Source organism: Silene latifolia, chromosome 8 (assembly GCF_048544455.1).
Source record: "Silene latifolia isolate original U9 population chromosome 8, ASM4854445v1, whole genome shotgun sequence".
In the NCBI taxonomy this organism is placed as follows: domain Eukaryota; kingdom Viridiplantae; phylum Streptophyta; class Magnoliopsida; order Caryophyllales; family Caryophyllaceae; genus Silene; species Silene latifolia.
In genome coordinates, this window is record NC_133533.1 from 14,482,741 (window position 1) to 14,501,293 (window position 18,553).

An 18,553-nucleotide genomic window follows, 5' to 3' on the forward strand; every position below is an offset into this window, starting at 1 on the left:
TACCCAATTTCAATATAATATTCCTCAAATATATTAGAGAAATGAGGTGTTAAAAGTTGAATGGAGGGAGTACAGTCAACTCAAGAAATCGAAAAATTCATGCCGTATCCATGTAGTTTGACATTTTGCTGAAAATATCCAATTTTTTAATCCGGAAAACTTTAGAAGGTCATAGTTGTTTGTGTTTACGAGTTCAAAAACTAACGATTTTTTTTTTTCAAATCGATCGTCTTTCCGAGAACTACGATCGATTTGAAAAAAAAAATCTTCATTTTCTGAGTTTCTGAGCTCATAAAGACGAATTATAACCTTTTAAATTTTAATATTTTCCAATTCAAAAAATTGGGTATTTCATGCTAGACCTCAGGAATTTTGGGTGAATTTTTCATTAAATAGATAAGAATTATAGATAAAGAAATAATAAAAAAAATATAATAAAGTTATGGCTACAAATTGCCCATCTATTTTTTCATTGTATCCCCACTCAATTAACCCTATTATCTTGTTTCTTCCCCTCTTTCCCTCCTTTCCTATACACCCATGTGGAGTGTCCTATGACTCTTAATTTCTTCACCCCAAATTTCTTGGAAAAAATTTCATTAAATTTTACTACAATAATTTTCCAATAATTTAAACCAAACCCACATAATTTAATGCTATAATAAGATTATAATAATAAATAATTTTAAAATTTATTACCATATACCCCATAGTTAATTTATTTCCATTTTAAGTATAGACACAAGTATGAAGATCAAGAATTCATAATTATTTCTGGGTATTTTTTTGTTAAAATTTATAATAGTAATAATAATAATAATAAAAAGAATGAGTAGTAAGAAAGGGTGTAGTATAGTATGGTTAAGAAGGGATCTAAGAGTAGAAGATAACCCAGCATTAGCAGCAGGAGTAAGAGCAGGAGCAGTAATTTGTGTATTTGTATGGGCACCTGAAGAAGAAGGACATTATTATCCTGGTAGAGTATCAAGATGGTGGCTTAAACATAGTTTATTACAACTTGATACTTCTTTAAGAACTCTTGGTACTTTTCTTATTACCAAGAGATCTTATGATAGTGTTTCTTCTTTACTTGAGGTTATTAAATCTACTGGGGCCACTCAACTCTTCTTTAATCACCTATATGGTAATTATCATTACTAACTTTTGTTTTTGTAATTTACTATGATGATTCATGTTAGCTGACCCTTGAATTCGATTTTTTTTTGGTGTAAATTGATTGATGGTTCATGTTAGCTGACCCTGAATTTTTTTTTTTTTTTGTGTAGATTGATTGGTTCATGTTAGCTCACCCTTGAATTTGATGTTTTTTTTTATTGTGTGGTAGATGGGTTGTTTTTAGATTGATTGATGGTTCGTGTTAGCTGACCAGTGATTTTTTTAGTTGTTTTTAATTATAGGTTAATTTATTGTTAAAGATTTGAACTTTTGGGAAAATGATTACTAATCATTGTACTTTGAACATTGGGGATTTTGGATTTTGGATTTTGAGGATGTTTTTTATATGTATAACCCCTTGTAAAGTGTGTGATTTTTTTCTTTAGATTTGTCAGATATAGGAGTATGCATTTTAAGCCTTTAAAATAATGTAAAAGTGAGTTTTGGATTGTTTACTTGAACTGGGTGATTTGAACATTGAATTCATTACAATCTTTTTATTCTTGTACATCATATGCTGTTTTCAGTAATTGTTAATCTTGGTATGTTTCTGACTCTGGAAGAAGACTTTGAGAAGTTTGTTCTATACTCTTATTTGCAATTTGAAGTGGTTGATGATTGGCAAAAAGAATGTTTCTCTAGGGGAAGTGATTTTAACATCCCCTTTCGTACGATTATAGTTCCGAATGCTCTTCTGCAAATCATTTGCTGCATTCAGTAATTACATTTTCTAAGCTGAATTACTAGTACAACTAATTTGTCTTGACTTATTTTGTGTTTCTCTGCAAATTCGCAGATCCGCTGTCACTTGTGAGGGATCATCGCGCCAAGGAAGTTTTAACTGCACACGGAATAGCTGTGCGTTCCTTCAATGCGGATTTGTTGTATGAACCATGGGAAGTTTTGGATGATCAACGCCAGCCATTTAATACCTTCGCATCTTTCTGGGACAAATGCCTTAACATGCCTTTTGATCCTGAGGCTCCACTTCTTCCTCCTAAGAGAATAATCTCAGGTTAGTTTGCCTGATAAATGTTTCTTGTACAATCAGTGCAGGAGATTTGTCACGGTGGTCGCATACATGACTCACAACTGATGTTTGTTCTACAGGAGATTTGTCACGGTGCCCATCAGACACATTAGTATTTGAAGATGAATCAGAAAAGGGAAGCAATGCTCTGCTAGCTAGAGCATGGTCACCCGGTTGGAGTAGCGCTGACAAGGCTCTAACGACTTTCATCAATGGCGCATTAATTGAGTACTCAAAGAACAGGAGAAAGGCCGATAGTGCAACAACCTCCTTTCTTTCTCCCCATTTGCATTTTGGGGAAGTCAGTGTAAGGAAGGTCTTCCATTTGGTTCGCATAAAACAGGTCTCTTGGGCAAATGAAGGCAACACACAAGGAGACGAAAGCTGCAATTTGTTTCTCAAATCAATCGGTTTGAGAGAATACTCAAGATACATGAGCTTCAATCATCCTTATAGTCACGAGAGGCCGTTACTGGGGCACCTCAAATTCTTCCCTTGGGTAGTTGATGAAGGCTATTTCAAGGCATGGAGACAAGGTCGGACCGGCTACCCTTTAGTAGATGCTGGTATGAGAGAGTTGTGGGCCACTGGTTGGCTACATGATCGAATTAGGGTGGTTGTCTCTAGCTTCTTTGTTAAGGTTTTACAGTTGCCATGGAGATGGGGTATGAAGTACTTTTGGGATACCCTTTTGGATGCTGATCTTGAAAGCGATGCTCTTGGCTGGCAGTACATATCCGGTACTCTACCTGATAGCCGAGAACTTGACAGGATTGATAATCCACAGGTAGATCTGATTTTCTTTTATTTTAATGGCAAGGTGACTTTACTAGCTACCTTAGCTCCCTTTCTCTAAATTCTCGTCGGTATGACTACACCCTTATTGTAATGAGGTTTATAGTAAGACGGTCTCAGAGGAAATTTTCTCAATTGACAAAAATGCAGGAAGGCCCATAGAAATGGTAGGACATGATCTTCTTGTTGGTTGCTATATTAATTTTCTCTTCTTTTTTTCCGTAATAGTTTGAAGGCTACAAATTTGATCCTAACGGAGAGTATGTAAGGCGGTGGCTCCCAGAACTTTCAAGACTAACAACCGAATGGATTCATCACCCATGGGACGCACCGGAATCTGTACTGCAGGCAGCAGGGGTGGAACTCGGATCAAACTATCCTCTCCCCCTTGTTAAACTAGATGCTGCGAAAGATAGACTACAGCAAGCGCTCTCTGACATGTGGGAGCAGGAAGCTGCCCATAGGGCTGCCATTGAGAATGGTATAGAAGAAGGTCTCGGAGATTCTGCTGATTCCGAACCCATTGCATTTCCTCAGGACTTGCAGATGGATGTTGATCATGACCCTCCAAGGAATGATACCCAGGCTCCAAATAATAATAATAATAACAACAATAATAATAATAACAATAATATTCGTCGTTTTCAGGATCAGATGGTGCCTAGCATTACATCTACATATTTCAGGGTTGATGATGAAGAGACGTCTTCAGATCTTCGACAACCTTCAGTGGGAGATGGAAGAGCCGAGGTTCCAAGAGATGTGGTTGTAAATCAAGAAGATCCAGTCATACCAGATCCAAACCCGGGAATTTCAGTTGCGGCTAGAAGGAATAACATCACATTTGCTGTACAGAATGTAGAAGAGTATGGAGCTGAGTCATCAAGTACTAGTGGTGGTAGTCGAGGTGAAAGGAGTAGTGGGGTTGTTCCGGTTTGGTCTCCCGCAACTTCTTCTTTCTCCGATCAATTTATGAGTGATGACGCCGGTATGGGGCCTGGTTCCGGCTTCCTGCAGAGGCATCCACAGTCCCATCAACTAGTTAATTGGAGGCGGCTTTCTCAAACTGGGTAAGCTCTTCGATTTCCACGTTGGATTTTCTGTTAGTACTTGTTTAACTTACAACAACTTTGTTAATTCGGCACAACTTTCTTAGGTATTCATATTCTTTTGGATTTATATTCGCGTAAACTTGCTGAAACTTCTTGTGCTGAACTTATTGTTGCCGATTTTAAGCAGATTAAGCAAAAATAACTCTAGACACGATACCTGTAACGGCTTGTGTGACTGACTGACACTGTACTTATGCAAACCCAACTTTAGAAAGCACAGTTAAGGGTGCACTGTAGAGCTCTGATCAAATGAATTCCGGAAAAGATAAATGCATTATGTTGGTATCACTAGTTCTGTCCGATCTTTTTAATAATCCGGGATGGTAAATGGGCGATCAGTGCAGCAAGTAAATCAATTAAAAGTCATGTTTGTCTCATTTCTATCTAGGACAATGCCGGAAAAAGAAAAAAAGGAAACATTTACAGAAAAAAAGGATTAGGAGAAGCTTGTGAACTGTGAAGGTTATCGATCATTTTGATTTATAGCAAAACACTACTTAATATATTACGCATATAAACTCTTCTGAATAATCATTTTGTTGACAGTTAAGAAACAATGATGCTGGAGACGAGAGAAGACGAGTCAGAAGGAAGCAAGACGACATATCGTGTTACAGTGCTTTCAGAATTGAGATTGATGACACATTGGCATTTATTTGCTTCTTCCATTCTTCCTCTCTTGTAATGTACACCATTATGTAGTTTTTGATGTGTATAGTTGTTAGTAGTGCATGCCCTTATAAGTTGGGAATGAAGGAGAGGAGTATTATTTATAGGGTGGGTAGCCTCTAATATTACCCAGGTTTTCAAAAATATCATCAGTTGTAAAAATTGCTACTATTATTATCAATAATAGTGCATTGTCCACTGCTTTATCCATATGCACATCCTTTATCTCACTTCCGCGTCCCATTTTGTATCCTACTACCTTTTCTTTTAAACACTTCATTTAATTTGTATCCTATTATCTATATTCAGTTTTAGAGGGATAATGGCCGTCTACAATGAGATGGACTAGTGTTTTATTTAGGACTTTGTTTAATTTATCCTCACTTGCTCTCCCACTTACATTTTGTGAAAGGATCATCCGTACAGTAAGCCGAATTGTTTCTTTTATGAGTAAAGGTAATGTGTAAAAGGGAGAAATAATGGTACATAAAATAAAACACGGAAATTAGACAATTTCATTTCTTAATAAGCCAATGTCATTCACAGTTGAATAATGGATAATGTGCAACTGCACTAAACAGTTCAGCCAATGTCAGTTCAGCTATCTCTTCACAAATACTCATTTGATCGGGTCCTAAAATTTTACTTGTGAGAATATGAGATTAAATGCCTTTTCTATAATCTCAACTTAAATGATAATTAAACATTGCTTTCGTGAAGCCAACAAGATTGCTGACTTCATGGCTTCAGTTGGACATTCATGTCCAACTCTTTCGAGGTGGTTTGATAGCCGGTGGCTTCAACTTACCTCCTTCATTCGAAAGGATGAGATAGGTTGGTCCTATCTTAGAGGATCAACCTAGTTTTCTTACCTAACAAAAAAAAAACTTAAGAGTGTAAGACGTCGAGATTATGAAAACACTAATACTTTATGAGAAGACCATATCAACCAAACACGTAGTCATAAAAATTATTGTCTTGTTATACACACATTTTGGGTAGGCTTTAAGGAGTGAACCATTCATTATCTAGATTTTGTGAAGTATCTGAGGCTTTACCTCTAACATTGGCCTTTTTTTTTTTTTTTTAGGCTTGAGGACCTACATAAGTATGGGGAGTAGAACTTCCATGGTTGGTGAAGGTATCAAACTGTTGGTCCCTGCTAGTTATGGAACATGGATCCCCACAACTTTAAATCTTTTAACTAAAAAATGAAAGCAAAATTCTATTCTGTCAACCTATCTCCCTTTAAATCTTTAACTAAAAGGTGTTGGTGGTGATGACGGAGGTATCCTGGACAATAAGTTTTAGGGTTCGATTTCCCCTCCCCCTATTGTAATGCGCGCTTCATTGAAAAAAAAAATTAATCAACTATAATAATTTATACAAATTCTCATTATAGACGGACACTATCCGTCTATCGGACACTATCCGTCTATAGTTATAAACGGATAGTGTCCCTCTCACAAATAAAAGTGGGAGTGCAAGTGGATGGTAAATGAATACCCCCACGGCCCACTTGCCCTCTCACTCTAATTTTGTGAGAGGTATAGTGACCGTCTATAATGAAACGGACTGAATAATTTATTGTCGTTCACTAAGATTATTTGATAAACAACTAATTATGATACTCCCCTGTCTAGTTATTTGTTGTCCTTTTTTTATTTGGGGTGTCTCAGTCAATTGTTGTCTTTTTTATTTTAAGAATGAACTTGATGAACAATTTGACCATTCACACTCAATTTGTTCCACTTGTCATTTAGTAGTTGACCCCCTTCTCTTTCATTGGTCTTTGTGCCAAAAGCAAAGGACAACAATTGATCGGGACGGGGGAGTAGACAATTTGACCATTCACACTCAATTTGTTCCACTCAATTTGTTCCACGAGTCTATACTTCATATATTTTAATATTAAAACGAATTAAATTATATCCATTTATAGATGGAACAAGATTTTTGCTATTACCTTGGCGTTCTAGTCTTCTACTTTTGTTCCATTTATCCATTTAATACGTTGTCAATTTAACCAAATACACCCATCTTAAACAAGAAATTTCGATAACTCAACTGCTTAAAGCCAATAGGATTATACATCCAGTAGTATATAGAGTATTGTACACCTAAAGTATAAGAATATCTGAGCCCTCCATTCTTTTTGTCTCTATGGGCCGAGGAGAACGGGGACTCGTCCTGAGGATTGTACGATGAGAGAGGCAAGGAGGTCAACCTCTTTCAAATATACAACACAGATACATTAATTAACCGTATTTTGAAACACGGAAAAAAAAAATCATTGGCTTATCAAATTATCTATCGAGCCGTGAAAAAAATTCAACAAAAAACAGAAACATTCCAATTCCTTCCATTATATGATCATTGGCTTATCAAATTATCTATCGACCCTCCATTTCTTTTAGGAAATAGAGAGGTTCCATACTAGGAATGAAATATGGATCACCTCAACTTTAACTTTAACTACAAATAAAAGCAAAATTCTATTCAATCTTAAATGTCAAACTTATCTCACATTATATTATCTTACGCTCGTATTTAAATTCATTATAAACTATAATAATTTATTGCCCTTCAGTAAGATTATTCATTAAACATCTAATTATGATAGATAACTAAGGTCATGTTCTTTTCGACTGAACTGAGTTGAATTGAAAGTTATTTGTGAAGAGATAACTGAAGCTGAACAGAACTGAACTGCATGAAGCTAAACAGAATTGAACTGCATGAAACTAAACAAAACTGAACTGCATAAAACTGAAATGAACTTAAATTAAGCCAAAAAGAAAAAAGCTTAAAACAAGATAACGGAAAACTTTAATTCGTCATTTTTATCATTTTATATCCAAATATCAAAACATGTGAAGTAAATTTCAAAATTTACACAATTAATTGGAGGGAAAAAAAAATACTACAATAACTCAAAAGTTGATCCGTCTTAAAATTGGTCTACACTTCATATATTTTAATCTTAAAATGAATTAAATTATATTCATTTATAGATGGAAAAAGATTTTTTCTATTACCTTGGCGTTATAGTCTTCTACTTTTGTTCCATTTATCCATTTAACACGTAAATTTAACCAAATATACCCATCTTAACAAGAAATTTCGATAACTCAATTGCTCAAAGCCAATAGGATTATACATCCAGTTGTATATAGAGTATTGTACAACTAAGGTATACGAATCCGAGCCCTCCATTTTTTTTGTCTCTGTGGGGCGAGGAGAAGGGGGGCTCGTTAGGAAGAGGATTGTACGATGAGAGAGGCAAGGAGGTCAACCTTTTTCAAATATACAACACAAATACATTAGTTAACCGTATTTTTAAACACGGAAAAAAAATCATTGGCTTATCAAATTATCTATCGAGCCGTGAAAAAGATCCAACAAAAAACAGAAACATTCCAATTCCTTCCCGATACCTCCCAAGGAAAATCCCGAATTGGATCATCCCAAACTGACGGGTTATTGTGAGTTTATCCATGCGGTTATGCACTCTTCGAATAAGAATCCATTTTCTGAAAGATTCTGGCTTTCGTGCTTTGGTGGGTCTCCGAGATCCACTTGATGATCTTTATATGTATTTTTTTCCGAGTTAATTCAAAGTTCATATTTTTAATCTGTAAATGGATCAATTCAAATACTTTCTAATAAACCTCATATTTTTTAACATAAAGTTCAAATACTTTATTACAAAGCTCGAATTTTATACCGTACAACTGGTTGTATAATCCATAAATTGCTATGTTGGGAAAGTATGCTAGCCGATAAAAATAAGCCCAACAAAACTAGGCCAAATTGGCATATAGGTAGGCCGAAGCCAGTAACATAAACATTTCGCGGGCTTTTCTTAAACCCATAATAACCAACTCTTGTTGGCACTAGGGTTTTAAACTCCCCACACTATATAACTCTCCTACACCACCTCTTCTATACTCAGCAACTCTCATCTCCCCCCAATCTCTCACCTTCTCCCTCTCAACTCTCGTAATTTTTGTATGAGACAGTCTTACACTGCGATTGCTATTGGTTCAATATATTTCTTTGCTTGTTTCGTGCTTTTTTTTTTGGTTTAATTTTAATGATTTGGTAAACAGTGCCTCTTCTTTCAGCTCAAGGTGTATGATCTATAGATCTGTTTCTTGTTGGCTTTGTTCTGGAGGCAAATATTTAATTCATTTTCTTAGGGGATTTTATGTCCAATTTTGAGTTTATTTGTTTCTTTTTTGGACCCCCTTTGTTTGATATATTAAAATTTCCAAATTATTTCTCAAATTCCCAAATTATTCCTATAAATCTTAATTTTCATTTTCTAGAAAAAATATATTAAAATGGATAAAATTGTTTTTTGCGGTTTTTTTATCGCTATGATGATTATTATAAACGGAAGTTGGGCCCTTTATTTTACTCATTGGTTCTCAACATGTGGAAATATATTATCCATATATTAATATATGGATAATATATTTCCACACAACAGACGTGTTGAATTGTTGATTGCCCTGTAACCTGAGCGATACCTGTGTTGAGCTAAATAACTTGATAACAACCCATTTTAAAATAACCCAAATCTTGAGTTTTTGCGGTTTGATCCGGCTTTAATTCTTGCAAACCCGAAATTATCAATTTGAATTAAATCTGAATCGATAATAACCCGCACATTTAGTATATTGAGATTTGAAGCGATAAACAGAGAAATTGCATATGAGGAAAATAACTTATGCTTAACACTGAATTTATTTCTTGTTGACTACAAACTTCGCTTATTATCTGATGCACTTCTCTGATTTCATTACTAATAACATAGAAAATTTGTGAGGTTTAAATTGTTTTATGTTTGAATAATGATAACAATGATGAGAAATTATCAGACGGGCGGTCGGAATTGATGCCATGTCGAATGTCTGTGTATTTCCCTTTATTGGGATTTCTCTGAGATAAAATTACGTTTTTAATCTTTTATTAATTGATAATTTCACGCGGATTTTTTTTAATGAATTCTTGCAATGATGATTAGCAAAAATATGTCTGGACTTCTGAAGTTCACAGAACACTGATTATTTAAGCTTCTTATTTTCTGAGCAAGAATTTCTCTGTTTAATCAAATTTCAGTCTGTCTCATTGAAGACGGTTACTATTCGTCACAAGCTGAAGGAGGAATGCAAGTGGGAGAGTCCTTTCTTTTTCTTGTTTTTGAAATTAAATTAAATGATTAATTAGGCAGAAAATGCAATTAGTCTGTGTTTGTACATATTTTGACGTGTCTCTAAATGTCCACTAGCTTAGTTGGTAACTTCGTTAGAGATTGTACATTGGTACTTATGACTTAGTTAAACTGTTTAATCTTGAATTCAAACCGAGTTGGATTAAAATTGTCTGAACAAATAAGATCATGTTCTTTTCGGTTGAAAACAAGGGAACTGAATTGAACTAAATTGAATGGAGATCGTCTTTGCCATGGTTAATGTTACAGACGGACTATTTCGTAACCTGTATTTGTGCTAAACCAAAAATTCTAACTTAAAAATTAGACTTGCTGTTTTATTTTTCAAAGAGAGTTACCTTCGATGACTATTGGATGTTTCGATCTCTTTCTCCATGCCCGTGACATCCCGTCATCTCTCAGAATGGATTGTGTTTCGATCAGCTACTCCATGCGCCCGTCATCTTTCAGACTAAAATTTACGACAAAATACCAAGAGCATAGACAACAGTAACTATATCAGGCATTGAATTCATACCCATACTGTTTCGAATGTGGATTGACAAAATCATCCATCTCACGGGAAATGAACAATTTGTTTGGGTTGATATCAAAATGTTAAGGCAAAGAAAACAAAATCACTGGATATCAATTATATCGTTAATTTTGTCAATATGATATCGTAATTGGTAATACACCATAATACAGACTATCGAATTCTAATATCCACAGAAAGAGTACGTCATTCATATCCTCAACTTTAGGTTGGATTGCTCCTGTAATTGTACATGATCGTGTCTGTAATTGTACATGATCGTGAAAGAACACTTATCTTGTTCAATGATCAAGTTGGACCCACGAAAAGTCCGCTAATTCTACAAAGTGAAGATTGAGGAAGTTACTGACTTCCACCAACTGTCGTTATTCTGCTTGTGCTTGCATTCCCGATGGAAACAGCTGACGCCAAGGACTTGGATGCCCATGATTGGGCAGCACCCTCTTGGAAATTCCGTCCTTTCCACGCATCCCTAAAAGAGCTTATGAACAGTTTCGTTTTATTCAAGCAGCGTAAAGGAAGCTCCCACAAGGCGGTGACCCTAACATGCTGCATGTATCTTCTCCAAGTAATACGCGCAAACTCAAGGAGATAAGGGAACCAAAGGTACATCAATCTCAAAAGCACAAAGATGGCGGCTAAGGCAAGATATGTCTCTTCCCGAAGTAGGTTCTCGGGAGATCTTGCCCATGAGAATGGGCAATCTTCCGGATCTTCATTGTAGCTTCTTTCTTGATTTGAAACACTTTTGATTTTGTCGAAGGGTAACTGATCTCTCGGGTCACCTTCTATACCTGTAATGCAAGAATAATGTGATGATGTTAGTATTACGGCTTTCCATACTGATGCTCCTTCAGACTCATTGGGTTCTTTTCTGTTTGAACGTCAAAGGTGAAGAACCCGATGATATAATGAAGTACATCTGTCTCCTCTAATCCTCATACCCAGACAAATTAAATATAAGACTCGCAAGGAATCCATTAAAGCATTACTACCATTTACAAGTTAAAAACATGTCTTCTAAAGTTGCCAACCCTCTAAGCATTAAAATATGCCTCATTAAGCCAAAGGCAACCACAACGGTTTTGATGAACGAGAATTGGTTGCATAGATTTTCTCTTATGTGACTACACAAAGAGGCCTAATCTCACAATTCGTTAAAGTATGGGGGTTAATTAGTAATTACCACTTTCGCGAAATCCAATCCAACTGAAATTGCGCTGAGCATCTAAACTAAAACTTAATTCAATGATCCAGAATCAAAATATAGCAACTAATTGGAATAGAAACTCTTAAGGCCTTAGCTGCTTAGCATTGGAATAGAGTAGAAAAAAAACTTGAGAAAGTTGGGAAAAAGGACGGTCACGTCTAGGACCTCTAGGGTCTATTTGTAAAAATAAAACGAGATCACGATATAGTGATCAAAGGGTTTTTTATTAACTGTGTCGGTTACGAAATTTAAACCAACTTAGTAACTTGCTAATATAGTAGATCAGAAAAAAAAGGGAAACACAAAAAGGACTTACCAGTTACATCACTGTAGAAAGAAACAAGTGAGCTCAAGCTACGGGAGCCACGGTAACGAACACGCATTGTGGAGTTCAGAAGAAAAAGGGCCGGGAACCCATGAACTCCATACTTCGAGAGAATGCTGCATTAATAAAATTATAGTTACGCAGGATAAAAAAATATAGTCATTCAACATTCAAGGAGATAAAGGCGAGTTCAAACCTTGGTTTCACAGCAGACTCTGCAATTGCAAAATGGGGGATAGATGGGTACAAGGTAGAAAGAATTGAAAAACTTGGTCTAAAGTTCCGAGAGAATGGGCACCATGATGCATAAAAGAGAACAGCTACATACTCCTGGCTACGACTTTGCACCAAATGCAGCGCCTTCTGCAATGAGCTTTCATCTCCCTTGAAAACCACAAGAAATGCCATCAGCTATAAACGTTTTATTTGACTCATTGAAATAACAGAAGAAAGAACTCTGATATTAAGGTAAGTCCTATGAAGTCGCAAAACATCAAATTTTCTATCGAAAGACACATATGTCAGAAACAGAGGAGATGTGCAGAGTGAATAATTTGCATATAAAAAAATTTGTAGCCGTTCTTTAGGGATTACTTGGAAAGAAGAAATAACTCGTTACTTGAGTGACCAACATCTAGCATACCAGCAAAGAAATCAGTCCTAAGTCATAACCCATAAGGACATGTTTTATTATCAAATACACAATCAAGATCAAATACCCATTAACGTAAATTATTCATCAAGTTCTCTATTAGAAACTGAGACACAACCAACATTCGGACCTCCAGGATGCTACAGCACAACTTCAGATGCGGGAACGCCATAAATGTACGTATTGGATGACTTTTTGAATTGTTAACAGCTGTAAATTAAACCAAGGGTGGTGATACACCAATAAAGTATTTTTTCCATCCTTTCACGCGAATCATAGTTACAAATGATTAGCTCACAGGAGGAGTGTCAGAGCAATACTGAATACCAAAACTGAGGTGTAAGATGTCTGTAACAAACAATTATTTTGCAGCTCCCTTAGTCCCTTGTTCAATAAACAGGTGATTACACACCTTTCGAAATGGTCCACAGTTTAGTCTCTCTCTAAAGGCTTCCTTGGAATGGGAGTAACTATCACTTGAGTAATAGAGCTCAAAGTAAGAGGGAAAGCGCAGTAGATTGGTGGTAGCAGGTGGAAGTAGGAAGTGATGGGGGAACTATTACCTTCATAGGGATGTAATGCATTACCTTAGGAAGGAGGTCGGTAACTATTCCCGTATTCCGAACCTTTAAGGTTTAACACTTTAACAATTAGACCATCCCCAAGCAATGGTCATGCTAATTAGGTCACCATTTATACTTTACTCTTAATTATTTTCCATTTTCCCAAAATTTTCCACTTTTCCAATCATTTATCATTTATTCTCCCTAAATAAACTCTCTCTCATCCTACTACTTTTGCTCCTACCCAATAAAAATAGAATACCTCATTTTCACTAGGTCATGAAGGAGGTCATGAGGAAGGTCAATTTGGTTGGTAAAGGTCACAAATTGACCTTTTAGCTCCAAAGGTCATCCTAATTTTTGTGTTAAGTGGTAATTAGTGTGACCAAGCAAGGTCATGACCTAACAATTGACCTTGCTTGGGGATGGTCTTACCCTTTCATTCTTATTTCCACCTTCTACCACCATCACCAATTTCCTTCATTTTCTAGTTCATTTGCGCTTTATTACCCAAGTTATTTCTCCCATCTCAAGCAAGCCCTAATAGTCATCATTTCTTACCCATATAATCAATATAAAATAGAACACAATCACTAGATGGAAAAGGGAGGGAGCAGGAATGAAGCAGGATATTTTTTCCTCTAAATCTTTCCAATGTTGGGTATTCACCTTATCAATATTTCAAATAAAAAATGAGTTCTATTTGGGTATTACAAGGGCACTTAAATCAAACTCGGATTTTGATTTGTCTTGAATAGGGTAGATGGAACCCTCCATCTCCCTCACCCTCCACTCCCTATTTGCTAACTAAAATACATCAAAGGAATCTTAGGATGTGTTTGGATATCAAAAGTAGAGGGAAAGGAAGGGGAGGGAGAAGGAGGGAAGAGAAAGGGATGGAAGGGAAGGGGAGGGAGAATAGAGGAGATCATTTTCCCTCCAAATCTTGCCTTTGTTGGAGAGGAAATAATTTGGCTTAGAGGAGGGAAATGGTGGGATCCATTTTCCCTCCCCTCAAAATCCCTTCACCTCCATTTTGCTAACCAAACAAAGGATGTATCATCCCTCCCTTTTCCTCCCCTTCCTTTCCCTCCAAATCCTCCTATCCAAACACACCCTTAGTTTCGATCACAGTTGGAGTTGGGAATCGACTGGTGCGGCCTAATCCCACAAAACGGCCAATATCACCTCAAAATGAGGTAAAATACGGTCACGCTGATCGTTGTTGTCAAGGCAACAACAATCACAACAACAATCATTTTCTAGCTAAACGCATGAATTGAGATTACACTTATCCAAGTTTTTCACACAACCATATATTCACCACGACATGAACTCACTAAACTTACTAAATTAGCATTCATACTTCTTCCGTCTCAATCATTTATTTACCGCTGATTAAAATTAAAACAACTCATTCAGCTCAATCATCATTCAACAAAGACAATTCATTATTCAAACAAAAGCAATAGAATTACCTCAATAACAGGGACGCTGTAAGAATGATGAAGACAGCAAATTGAATCTTGAAACCCTAAAATCGAATCAGAAATCGAAACAACAGGGCAAGAACCCAACTTGGAAACCCTAACCGAGTCAGCCCGAGCTATCCCAGCAACCAATACTAAACCTAAAACAACAAAAACACCAACAAGATACCTCCTCATAATCTTTGAATCAAATTCATTCAACCCACAAAAGAAAAATCCCCAAATAAAAAAACCCTAATTCAATCACTAACCAAATCCCTCCTTAATTGTATACAATCTTGATAAATTAAGCTCTACCCAGATAATTAAATTGGGGGAAAATTATGAATATTGAACAAAATTGAAGAACCCAGATAGATTGAAAGAGAAGTTGGAAAGGGGCGTTGAATTGAATGATTTAATACTGGGTACAGCAAATTGAAAAAGACAAGAGCATCGAATAATCAAATCAAAATTTAAAGGGTGAGGTGAAGATTTGTAGTGGGATTCTTGGTGCTGCAAATGGATGGTGTATTGGTCCAAAATTTGTGTAAAACGTTTTTTTTTATACTTCCTCTGTTTAAAAATATCTTTCAAGCTACTCCCTCCGCTATGGTGTTATACCCATTTTATTTACGGGTGTTTATACATTTGTTTATCTTTTTATATCAAAATATTTTTTAAGTGAATGTGATCCTCATGGCTTATTATCCACTTGTCACGCAATAATATCATCCACAAATGGTTTCATCCCCTACCATTCATCTTCGTGTCAAAACTCAAGTTAAACAAATGATCGGGACAAAGTGAATATGAAAATTATGTTATTTAAACAGAACTTAATGTCAAAAATGAAATATTTCGTGGTTTTTATTAAGATAAGAATGTTATAGTGGAAAAAGGGTGGTATTTATGTAGTAATAACAAATAAAAAGTTAGGAAAATAATAGGAAATTAAACTCTTCAAAGTAAAACTATTTAGTTTAAAGATAAAGAAATTATGTTTTTAAGAGGGTATTTATTTTTGAGTTCAATCTCTTAATGTTTTAAACATTTAATAGTGTAGATCCAGCATAAATGCGCGGTAAATATAAACCTTTTAATTTTTAATGTATTACTTATAGATTTTAGATTATATCTCATGAATTTTTATAAAAAATAATTAATCCTAAAATTAATCAAGAGAATTGAGTATTCCATGAAGTGTGTTTTTATGAAAATATTTTAACTACCTCAAATTATTTCAATAAATTCTTTTTTCATCACGAAGTTAATAATAAGAGATACAGTTTATGTGTATATAAATTATAGTTTTATACTATTTTTTTTTTGTTAAAATATTTACATAGTATAAGAGCCAAGTTTTTTTTGGTTTTTGATTGGCTACTGAGTTTCTACATTTTATGTAAATTGTGACATTTTAATTTATAAACTCTCTCCTCTCAATCTAATTCTTATTCCTATCTTTCTATTCCTATTTTAATTACTTATGTTAAAACATAAGTTTATAAATTAAAATGTCACAATTTACATATATTCAACGGGTCTAATATGTCAAATACCTTTAATATAATTCTAATAAAATATTGTTGTATATTCTCTGATATATTTAAATATAATATTTATCAAATATCGAATCTCCAAACATGGATTATTTATATTGTTACGGTATTGAACACTTAATCACGTTCAATTATATATTCATGTATCTAATGATAGCGTCTGCTATTATGACCCGTGTATTTTTTACACGGAAATAAATCTAGTTATATTTTAAAGTTTAATGATGAAAAGATTATTTTAATTGAAAAATTAGTTTAATAAATGAAAATTTAAGTTGTTTCCATATATAAGGTTGAGCATTTTGGAGGAAAAACTTTAGAGAAATTTTATTCTCTTAGGGGTCGTTTGGTTGCATATAGGAATTTGTATTGCCTAGGAAGTCATAAAACACGTGAATTTGGAATTCATGTGAATTGCAAAAAAATGTTTGGTTGCCATGGAGAAAGTGTAATTCATGTAGGCATTCTAACTTACCTAGGGGGGCCTAGGTAAGCAACTTCCTCCATTGTGGAGGAATTGGAATTCATGGGAACTTCTAATTCATGTGAATTGGGGTAACCAAACAACATACCCATTTTGCAATTCACATGAATTTAAGTTCCTGCATTGTTTAGTGGGTAACCAAACGACCCCTTAGTATATAGAAGGATTGTGAAATACGTATCTATAATTATGAAAGACATCACTTTAGTTTAGTTGAAACAAAAAGCGGAAAAAAAATGGTCAAAAAAATTACTCTCTCCTATTCATAATAAACCTCCAATTTCATTTTGCCACAAATATTAAGGAAACACACTACCCCGCCATATAATTAAATTTGGACCACACAAATACACTACCCCACCATACAATTAAATTTGGACCACACAAACACTTACCAAAAAAGGAAATAAGGAAGTTATTGTGAATAGACGGAAAAGGAAATAGGGAAGTTTATAGTGAATAGGAGGGAGTACTCGTTTTTGAAAAGTCTTATTAAGATGGATATTACACAAGAATTTGTTTTATTAACCGTTATGGTATTATCATTTTCATTTTACGTAATATTAGTGTAAAATTGTTCTACATCAAAACTAAGCTTTATTTAAGATTCCATGAGGATTTTTTTTCAAAGTTGTTTGGTGTAGAATTGATGTGGAATACGTATAATCTTGTTCTAATTCTAGAAATGTCAGCTCCCTCTTTATTGGATGCTTGATAATTTGATAATTACGAAGTATATCTAAATCGTGACCTACTGAAACTAAGTGAATCCCAAAGCGTCTTGCTTATGATGGGTACATTTCGTCACAAGCTGAAAGACGGGTAAAATGTGACCCATTTAAGACGAAAATGTAACCATTTTAATTAAAAAGTTATCAGAACAATTTCTTAAGCTATAATAATTTGTCATTAAAATGGTCACATTTTATCGTTAAAATGGCGACATTTAGGCCGTCTTCAGCTTGTGACGAAAAGTGTCTGTCTTCAATGAGAATTGGTGAATCCACTATACCAAGTTGACTTTCCCACTTGATAATATACCTGCATCCGAGGATTTATGTAGTGTGCATTGAAAGTAGCGGTTACGAGTTCTCTTATCACAAAAAAAAAAAAAAAAAATAATAAAAAAAAAAATACTTGCACCGTTTGTCCGTTTATCAAGTATTTGCATGGTAAAATTTTTGCTTCTAGACGCAGATTATGAATTTATGATCGAAGTTCCACTAACTTGTATGGACTTAGACATTTTTAGTTCTGTATAAATCGTTTTATATAAATATTATTGTAGAATTAAGTGATACGTAAAATATTAGAATAATCCATGAAAATAGCTGATATTCAGGAGGCTACTTATTGTTTTATTGGACTACAGAGTAATTTTATCATTTTCTTTTTATGTTATTAAAGGAATGTAATGCTTGATTTCATTCATGGGAAAAACATCAGTATAAATACAATTAGGTTGAGATATTCTAGCCTAATAATAAGGTAACTAAATCAATTTACATAATTACAATAATAACTGAATATATTCACAATATATTCTAACACTCCCCCGTAGTCGAAGCGGGAGGAAGCTGAACGCTGAGACTGGACCGAAAGTCAAGGAACAATATCGATGGCAGTCCTTTAGTAAAAATGTCAGCGATTTGAGACCGCGTAGGCACATGATGAACACGAACCTCCCCTTTCGAAACCTTTTCGCGAACAAAATGAATATCGAGCTCAATGT

General features: G+C 34.9%; 2 protein-coding genes and 1 non-coding gene across 5 annotated transcripts; 2 read left to right on the forward strand and 1 right to left on the reverse strand.

Moving 5' to 3' along the window:
- The first annotated feature begins 359 nt into the window (after positions 1-359).
- On the forward strand, positions 360-4,992 carry LOC141596440 (cryptochrome-1). 3 transcript variants are annotated; one of them, XM_074416600.1, is made up of 6 exons: positions 377-1,144; positions 1,973-2,191; positions 2,287-2,993; positions 3,230-4,071; positions 4,502-4,575; positions 4,660-4,992. In XM_074416600.1, the coding sequence occupies exons 1-5, from the start codon at positions 829-831 to the stop codon at positions 4,551-4,553; spliced, it is 2,136 nt and encodes a 711-aa protein (XP_074272701.1). In that variant the 5' UTR covers positions 377-828; the 3' UTR covers positions 4,554-4,575; positions 4,660-4,992. The 3 variants fall into 3 exon arrangements, with proteins under 3 accessions (XP_074272702.1, XP_074272701.1, XP_074272703.1); XM_074416601.1 differs by lacking the exon at positions 4,502-4,575 and having other exon boundaries at positions 360-1,144; XM_074416602.1 differs by lacking the exons at positions 4,502-4,575; positions 4,660-4,992 and having other exon boundaries at positions 3,230-4,076.
- A 4,501-nt stretch (positions 4,993-9,493) lies between these two features.
- On the forward strand, positions 9,494-9,578 carry LOC141598048 (small nucleolar RNA R16). Its single transcript, XR_012523251.1, has one exon. It is a non-coding gene; the product is annotated as a small nucleolar RNA R16 (small nucleolar RNA).
- Positions 9,579-10,749: 1,171 nt separating this feature from the next.
- Positions 10,750-15,314, reverse strand: LOC141596439 (5'-adenylylsulfate reductase-like 4). Its single transcript, XM_074416599.1, has 4 exons — positions 14,785-15,314; positions 12,288-12,475; positions 12,083-12,207; positions 10,750-11,350 (listed from the first exon to the last, which is right to left on the reverse strand). The coding sequence occupies exons 1-4, from the start codon at positions 14,971-14,973 to the stop codon at positions 10,899-10,901; spliced, it is 954 nt and encodes a 317-aa protein (XP_074272700.1). The 5' UTR covers positions 14,974-15,314; the 3' UTR covers positions 10,750-10,898.
- Between the last annotated feature and the right edge of the window lie 3,239 nt (positions 15,315-18,553).

Coding starts and splice junctions, on each gene's coding strand:
- LOC141596439 (XM_074416599.1), bottom strand. CDS start 14,973: ATGAGGAGGTATCTTGTTGGTGTTTTTGTTGTTTTAGGTTTAGTATTG. Junction 12,208..12,287: donor GAGTCTGCTGTGAAACCAAG/GTTTGAACTCGC, acceptor TTATTAATGCAG/CATTCTCTCGAAGTATGGAG. Junction 11,351..12,082: donor TTTCTACAGTGATGTAACTG/GTAAGTCCTTTT, acceptor CTTGCATTACAG/GTATAGAAGGTGACCCGAGA.
- LOC141596440 (XM_074416600.1), top strand. CDS start 829: ATGAGTAGTAAGAAAGGGTGTAGTATAGTATGGTTAAGAAGGGATCTA. Junction 2,994..3,229: donor ACAGGATTGATAATCCACAG/GTAGATCTGATT, acceptor TTTCCGTAATAG/TTTGAAGGCTACAAATTTGA. Junction 4,072..4,501: donor AGGCGGCTTTCTCAAACTGG/GTAAGCTCTTCG, acceptor ATTTCTATCTAG/GACAATGCCGGAAAAAGAAA.